General features: G+C 48.1%; 1 protein-coding gene across 1 annotated transcript in view; it reads left to right on the top strand.

Moving 5' to 3' along the window:
- The window catches only part of Znf12 (zinc finger protein 12), an 11,509-nt gene continuing 3,145 nt past the window's right edge, over positions 1-8,364 (top strand). The window contains exons 1-4 of the mRNA XM_028756044.1: positions 1-46; positions 899-958; positions 4,113-4,239; positions 4,478-4,573. Of these exons, the coding sequence (XP_028611877.1) occupies positions 944-958; positions 4,113-4,239; positions 4,478-4,573 (238 nt within the window). The 5' untranslated portion in view covers positions 1-46; positions 899-943. The remainder of the gene's footprint in view (positions 47-898; positions 959-4,112; positions 4,240-4,477; positions 4,574-8,364) is intronic.

Below are 8,364 nucleotides of genomic sequence, written 5' to 3'. Positions count from 1 at the left end.
CGGGTCGACAGGGACGACGAGACCCGGGTCCGGCGCGGCCTCCTAGGTGAGGCCTGAGGGTGCAGCTCGGGGCCGCGGGAGGGTGGCTGGGTCCGTCTGATTGCTTGCGGGGGCCTGAGACTACTTGCGGGGGCCTGAGCGATCAGCGCCTGCGCGGAGCCTCGGCTCCCTGCCGTCCTCGGCGTGCGGGATCCGGGACTTCAGCTATGGTCGTGTTGACGGCTTTGGGCTGCGTAGATAGTCCGAGGATGAGGCGTGCGGGCATGGAGAGGTCAGCTCTGTGGCCTGAGCTGCAGTGGCGCTGTCCAAACTCCTACCTCACTTGACACTCCTTCCTCCCAGAGCTTCCGAGTCTCATGATGTTCCTAGACGCCATCTGCACCCTTGTGCTGCCTGCTAGTTTTCCCGAGACTGTCCCTGCAGCATCTAGTGCAAGTCTAGTTCAGGAAAAAGTTTATGTTTTCGTCTGTTCTTAGACTGTGGGTCTGCGATGTTGGTGACATAACCGAAGTCACGCATACATCTGTTAGTAGGAGTACTAAGTCCTTGGCCGGCATTCCTTTTGTAGTGTTAAAGTCATGGTCACAGTATCACGTAATTTTATATAAATACAGTTCCCATTAGGTTGACCGTTTTGTTTTCAGAGCTGCCTGTGAGTATTCTTTCGCATCCCGAACTGTGTTAATTATTTAACTAGCATTTCTTGTCAGTTCACCTCGACAGCAGCATTCATTCATTCCCTCGTCCCAATGCACCGTTGCAATTCTCCAGTCCTTTCTGAAAGCCAACCAGACCACCATCCCTAAGGTTTTCGTCTGAGAATGTTCCAGGAGGTTTTTATGCAGGAGACTCCCCCTTTTACCACACCCACTCATAATGACGTTTTTTTTTTCCCCAGAACCGACTGCATTAGTCCTACAGATTTTTCCTACCACAGCGGAAGATGAACACATCCTTGGTAAGCTTGGTTTTGTTTCCATGGCCAAGTTTGGTTTACTACACTAGAAGAGGCAAAGGCCAGATCAGGCTTTAAAGGGGAAAACAGATATGACAGAAAGAGATAAAAAGTTAGAAACAGACAAAACTGTAGGGGGCAGTAGTGAGCATTGCTGTGCTCACTATCTGTAGGTAGTATAGCCCATACCAAGTCCTTATGATGCTGTAGTTGACATCTTGACCAGATTTAGAGATGAGCCCCTGGGCGTGCCTGTCAGGAATTGTCTTGATCTCGTTCATTGATGTAAGAAAACCTGTTTTGTTCGGGACAAGACCGTTTCGTGGGCATCCAGGACAGCATAAACTGGAGAGAGTGACTTGAATCAAGCATGTCTTCCTCCCTCTCTGTTTCCTGATTGTGGATTTGACGTGGTTCCTGCTGCCTGGGCTTATGATGGACTGTACCCTTTGATCTACATCCTATTGACCTGTCCTGTCTTTAGCGGCCTCTGTAGACTCCTCTGTCTGTTTCTGTGATGTCTGTCTTGCTGCCCTGTTCTTGGATTTAGAATTTCTATTGCTTCCATGTGGATCTTTTTACCTTGCTTCCATCTGGCTCTCTGGGCTTTCCCCAGTGGCTCAGTTGGTTTCCTTGTGGGTCAGCCAGCTGCCTGCTGTGCACCTCTGTGGAGTCTGTCCAGACAACACGTAACGGACTCCATGCACCTACATAAGTCTGTCTCTTTGCCTGCTGTTTTACCATCTCCTGCTCCTTTCCGTTTGTTTTTCCGTTGCCCTCCCTGCAATGGAAAAATGCAATGGATCCAGATCCAGTTTCCACCACCACATTCAGCTTTATTTATGATCTGAGTAGTTTCTCTTTGGCTTGTTTCAATGTCTTTGTTTTTGCATCATTGCTTGCTTCGAAAAGGATCTTGGTTATGGAGCTCAGGCTGCCCTTGAACTCTTCTTCCAGAGTTAAAGGCATCTGCCACCATCCCTGGCCCTGGGGACGACTTTCAATAACCAAGAAGTTCAGTGACAGACCCATTTGACTTTTTCCACCCTCAAATAACGTCTCTTTCCTTTAGCTAGAGTTACTCATTAATTAGGAGCCATTTATTTCCTGGCAAATGCCAGCGTACTCTGCTAGGTATCAGCATTCACCAAAGGGTAGAGTATTCCTTCCCAGCGGCTCATTTAGGTTCCCTTAGTGGGAGAGCTCCAAATCGAAACACATAGACTGGGGTGAAGACAGTGCTAAGTTTATCCTGAGTGTTCTCAGTAAAGAGCTGGTCCCTGGGTGCTTTTAATATCAGGGAGGCTCATCTACTTGAAGACAGGTTCTGTCAGCTCACATTCCTGAAGCCGTAGATCTGTGGTCTTGTTTTATCTTACTGTTCGGGTTTGGTTTTTGTTGTTGTTTTTGACTGTTTGTTTGTCTTATTTTGTGGGTGTCCGTGTGCACATGGCATGTTGGGTGTGTGGAGGTCAAAAGACAACTTTCAGGAGTCAGGTCGTGGGGATTGAACTCAAGTTGTCAGATTTAGTGGCAAGCACCTTCACCTGCTGAACCATCTCGCTGGCCCTCGTGTTTTCTTTTGTAAGACACTCTTGTCATTTTCATTTCTTTTCCAAAGCAGTGATTTCACATCTTTCTCTCTTGAAGACAGGCTCACAGGTTACCGACTTGAAGCATCATTGTTGTATGGTTAATGTATATTTATAATACTATACACTCAATAAACCAATAATGTAGATACCACTGGAGTCTACTTCACTGTGCTAAGTGCGACCCATAGAGTCCATGATGCCCACTGGTGTTTGCAGGAAGCAGTTGTGATGCTGACGTGTTTGTGAATAAAACCGTTTATTCAGAAGTTAAGCACCGAGAGGGAGTTTGGGGAGCTGAGGACATTCCTCATTGGTTAAAGCATCTGCCCCAGGAGTGGGTAGACTGAGGTTCAGATTTTCAGAAACCCATAAAAAAATGCTAGGAGGGTGTGTCAGCCTGCCTGTAGTGACAGCCATGGAAGGATGAGGCAAGGGGATCTCAAGAGCAAGCTAGCTAGGAAGACTAGCATGTCCCCGAGTTCTAGGATTGATTGAGAGGCTGCGCAGTGCAGAATATTGAGGTGTGGGGGCGCGCATGTCTAGAGTGCAAGAGAGACTTGGAAGTGTGGGTACAGAGAGGCCAGTTAAACTGTCCATGAATACAGGGAGGCTCTCCATCAAAGCAGTCAGTGCCCTGGGCACCTGAAGGAGAGACGAGGTAGCAGAGGACACGAGGAAGAGCCAGGGAAGTAAGGGGTGGGGACACCAGCTTTGTTCATATACTGGAGACAAGATGGAGGGTGTCCAGAAGAGCAGGGTCTAACCAGGACTGCATAGGTGTCCCTTGGGCGGCGGCTTCTTCTTCTTCTTCTTCTTCTTCTTCTTCTTCTTCTTCTTCTTCTTCTCCTTCTTCTTCTTTAAAGTTTTATTTATCTTTATTTATGCAAGTACACTTGTAGCTGTCTTCAGACACACCAGAAGAGGGCATCAGATTCCATTTCAGATGGCTGTGAGCCACCATGTGGGTGCTGGGAATTGAACTCAGGACCTCTGGAAGAACAGTCAGTGCTCTTAACCCCTGTGCCATCCCTCCAGCCCCATTTGTGTATAAATGAGCCCCAGGGCAGTGGGATCTTTCTTTCTCTCTCACGTGTGTATTACATGCATTTGTGCATTCCTATGTTTTGCATGTGTCAGTGGATGTGGAGGCCCAGGTTGGTGTGGGGAATCATCAGTCACACTTTTACTTTAGTCATTGAGGAAAGATCTCTTATGCCAATCCAAAGCTTTCCAGTATAGCTAGTCTCGCTAGCCAGCTTCCTCTGGAGAGCCCCTGTCTTGACTTCCAAGATAAAAACTACAGATGGACAGCCATGCCCACCTGACATTTGTATGGGTTTCTGGAAGTCCAAACTCTTGGTTCTGACACTCATATTGCAAGCACTTTTCCATAGCCCCGAGACAGTATGCTTTTGATAACCATGCTTTGTTCTCACAGTCAGTAATATAAAGTAAGATATCCAGTGTTCGTGGCTAACTGTACCAGTGAGCTCGGGAAGATCTTGTCTTCAGGTGCCTGTTCTGTGTGATCATGTGATCTAATTCTGATCATGTCGTTGCAGGGCCCGCTGTCATTCAAGGATGTGGCTGTGGCTTTCTCCCAGGAGGAGTGGCAGCAGCTGGACTCTGAGGAGAGGATGACGTACAGGGATGTGATGCTGGAGACCTACAGCAACCTCGTCTCCGTGGGTGAGGAGCACTTGCTTCCCAGGCGCTCAGATGTGGGATGTCCTCAGAGCTGATGCCTTTAACTTTGAGTTGACTGTGAGCAGCTTGTTCTGACCACCAGAAGGTCCTGACCTTTCTGTGAAAATAAAGCCCTGGGGCTCTTGGGCTGCGTAGCTGGCACAGTGGCGCTTTCCCAGCACGGTAGAAACCCCAAAGCCACTCGGGCAGGCTCAAGTTGTTTTTCATTTCTCATTAACAGGGTATCACATTATCAAACCGGATGTTATCATCAAGTTGGAACAAGGAGAAGAGCCATGGATAGTAGAAGGAGCGTACTCACCTCAGAGCTATCCAGGTGTGTTAGTGGAGGCAGAGAGCAGATGGTAGCTGGGGAGTTCCTCTCAGGAACATTCTCATCATCTCGAGCTTTAGAAGTTACTGAAGGTAGTTAGTCACCCCTGCAGGCTTCTTCCTTCCCCATGAAAGTATGTGGTTAGAGAGCTTTCCCTACTGGCTACCACTACCCACAATCAAAGGTTCCTAGCTGGCTGTGGGAGCTTCGTGTCTTTAATCCCAGCACTGGAGGCAAGGCAGGTGGATCTCCATGAGTTCTAGGCCAGTATGGTGTATAGAGCAAGTTCCAGGACAGAGAGACCTTTGGTTTTTTAGAGGATACAGGAGGGGGAGAAAGAACAGAAGTCAGCTCCTTCTTTCTCTACCCCTTGGGTCTTAGCATTCATAGTTACCCATTCTCATAGTTTCCTTTTATTGGACATTCATAAGTGTAGCATCAAAAGACAGCCTTCTTCACGCTCAGGTTCCTACCCCCCTGATTTTGTTTTCATTCTCTTTGGCTGAAATGCTTGGGGCTCTGTATCAGTCACTTTCCTGTGTCTGGAATAAACCCCCACAAAAGGAACTTAAGGGAGAAAAGGTTTTATTTTGATTCCAGCCCAAGGGTACATACAGTCCCTCCCAGTCCAGAGGTCACAGCAGCAGGACTTTGAGGCAGTTGCTCACACTGAGTCGGCAGTCAGGAAGGGAGAGAGGTGCTCCCTGGGGCCTAGCAGGTTCCCACCGTCCACCTTCTCATTCAGTCCAGAGTCCTAGCCAAGGGGCTGGTGCTGCAAACCATGGGCGGGTCTTTCCCATCACGCTCTTTTTTTTTTTTCCTTCTTTAACCTTTATTTTTATCTTACACATATATTTTGCCTGCATGTATGTCTGTGTACCGTGTGCGTGCAGTGCCTGTGGAGGACAGAAGAGGGCATTGACTGTCCTCAGACTGGAGTTACAGGTGGCTCGCTGTGAGTCACCATGTGTGTGCTAGGAGCCTAACCCAGGTCCTCTGGAAGAGCGACTGATGTTCTTAACCAGTAAGCCACCTCTCCAGCCGTGTTAAGTTATTATTATTATTGGGAGTGTGTGTTTGGGCTCAGCAGCAGCACACCTCAGGTCACGAGACTTCTTTGTGAGGGATCCTCTCCTTCCTTCACGTGGGATCTAGAGAATGAACCTCAGTTGCTAGGGTTGAGCCGCAAGCTCCTTTACCCAGTGAGCCCTTTCACCTCCTACCTCTTTATTTTCTTTGAGGTCAGTTTAAAGAATTTCTATCCTAAACTGTGTGGCCCGGCCTCTCCCTCTGCTGGCATTTTCCTTGTTCTTTGGCAGTACCAGTCATTGTTGAAATCCACTCCCTCAGCTCAGACTTACAGTTCTGCTTTGCTTGTTTTTTGTTTTGTTATGGTTTTTAGAGATGGTTTCTCTATGTAGCCCGGGCTATCCTAGAACTCACTCTGTAGACCAGGCTGGCCTCGAACTCAGAAATCTGCCTGCCTCTGCCTCCCAAGTGCTGGGATTAAAGGCGTGCGCCACTTACAGTTTTATTCCCAAGCCCTTGAGTGGTGTTGCCTTGTGTTGTGTATATAAATGGCAGATGATTCATTTGTCTTCCCACTGTCTTAAGTCTCGGGGAAGCAGTGTGTTCCAGCTGTGTCCCCTGGCCGAATGATTCCTCAGAGACTCCTCCACTGTCAGTCAGGTTTTGTTTGCCTGTCTGTTTCTCCGCTGACTTGCACTGGGGTTGCAGCCACTCTGCACAGTACCTGCCGTCTTTTCTCTGATAACAGTGTATGTCTCTTCCGTTTTGCTATGTGTGAAAATTGATCGTGAACCCTCTCAGCTGACAGTGGCTGAGTGCTTTTCCTGTCTTTCCTTGCTGCTTGGTCACACTGTCCTCATCTCCCACCGTGGCCCTCACAGTTTCTAAGATTATCTGCTCATCAGTGGAACTGATCTCCAGATTCACAGGCTGTTTTTCCCTTAGAAAATACTTTGCTTTACGCTCTATACAGTTGTAATGAAAGTATGAAAGGTGTCTGGGTTTCTGTAAATCCTAATTGGCCAGGAACGGCTCTTCATCTAAGATATCCAGGGAGGGAGAGCTATCCTTTACAAAATCAACCTACTTAAGTTCCCTGTCTCGCAAGGCTTAATAACACAGCACTGGTTCATACTGCCTGTGAGAAGTGGTTTCCCGAAACACTCACTAACCTCCTTTGGTCTGTGGTCTTAGTGTCTTCTCTTCATGGATTTTTCATGTCTGCAGCCGTATGTTTCATTAGAATGGGCCGTGCATCCCCACGTATGAGGTTTGTAGTCTGAGCTGGAATCTCCACCCCTGGAAGTGTGGCCCCTCCCAACTCTCGCCATTGCTCAGTCCTCTCTGCAGTAAAGTGGATGAGAAGTCAGCCAGGAGAGCAGTAGGGATGGAGACTTGTGGGTGCCAGGGTGCCAAGAATTTCTTGGCTATCCCAGAAATCCTAGCGTAGGGCAGTGGCACTGTGGTCTGTCTCAGCTGACTTGACAGGACATGATGATGTTGACAGTACTGATCACAAAAGCAAGTCCCGATTCCCACGGATTGCTCTTAGTTCAATTAGTAGCTGGTTTTTCCTGAAACAGAATATTTTCAGTTCTGACTGATCCTGGCTTTACGTCAGCTATAGGTCCAGGTGGTGATGTGTTGATTTTTTGACACTGGTGGATTCTGGAAGGCTGTAAGTTCAGGAGATTAAATTGATAATGTGTGACTTTATTGTCATGACAATTATGAGATTGGTCTATCTCATAATTTCTAAGGTAGGTGAGAACACCATCACCTTTGGAGACGCACACTGAGGGACCTGATTCTTAAGTCTGCATGCTCTGTGGAAGTCACGTGTAGAATTAGGAAACTGTGAGCATAGGCGTAGTAGTTCTTTTCTCTTGCCATGATAAAACGCTGTGGCCGACTGAGACAATGTATGGAAGAAAGTCCATCAGTGTCACAGCAGGGAGCATGGTACCAGGTAGGCAGGAGCAGCAGCTGAGAACTCAGGGCTCAGTCCACAGACAGGGAGCAGAGAGCTCACTCAATGCTACAGAGAGCTGCCCCTGGTGACACATTTCCTTCAAGAAGGCCACACCTCCTAATCCTCCCCAAACAGGTACCAACTGGACACCAAGTATTTAAATGCTCAAGACTTCCAGGGGGCAGCACAGTGGGCTACAGCAGCTATTGGTAGATTAAAGGCAGACAGAGTAATCACTCAAGCGCTCATGAATGTGTGTTTTGTGTGTGTGCTGTTCTGAGCACTTGGACGCCTACAGTTCCACAGCAACCCTGTGACACAAAGCCCATCATTTCCTGTTGATGTGGAGATACTGACTGTAGAGGCTGCTAACTGCCTTCCCCCGGTGACCACCGCGTCAGTGCACAGTACAGGGCTGAATAGGAACAGGAGGAAATTTCACCGTCAGATGCGCTCAGTCTTAAACCACAGCACTGGCAGGATTTTTTTCTTAAATCAACGCTTATAGTGGATGACATCTCTTTCTACGCCATCTGATACTTCCTGTTCCACAGAAGTAGTCCAGAACTCTGCTTCCAAGTGAACGATTAGGTCTCAGGTTCTAAACATGAGAAAAGTTTCGGTGTAAAACATATGTGACACTACTGTGGGACGGGAATCAAAATAGCATGGAAGGATGGAGACTAGAGACGTGGCACAGGGGTCGGTGTGGTCACCCATGCCTAGAGACGTGGCACAGTGTGTTAGTGTGGTCACCCATGCCTAGAGACGTGGCACAGTGGTCGGTGTGGTC

Source organism: Grammomys surdaster, unplaced genomic scaffold, assembly GCF_004785775.1.
Source record: "Grammomys surdaster isolate TR1022 unplaced genomic scaffold, NIH_TR_1.0 126109, whole genome shotgun sequence".
In the NCBI taxonomy this organism is placed as follows: domain Eukaryota; kingdom Metazoa; phylum Chordata; class Mammalia; order Rodentia; family Muridae; genus Grammomys; species Grammomys surdaster.
Note: the sequence above shows the minus strand (reverse complement) of the source record. Positions and strands in the feature narration are given on the sequence as shown.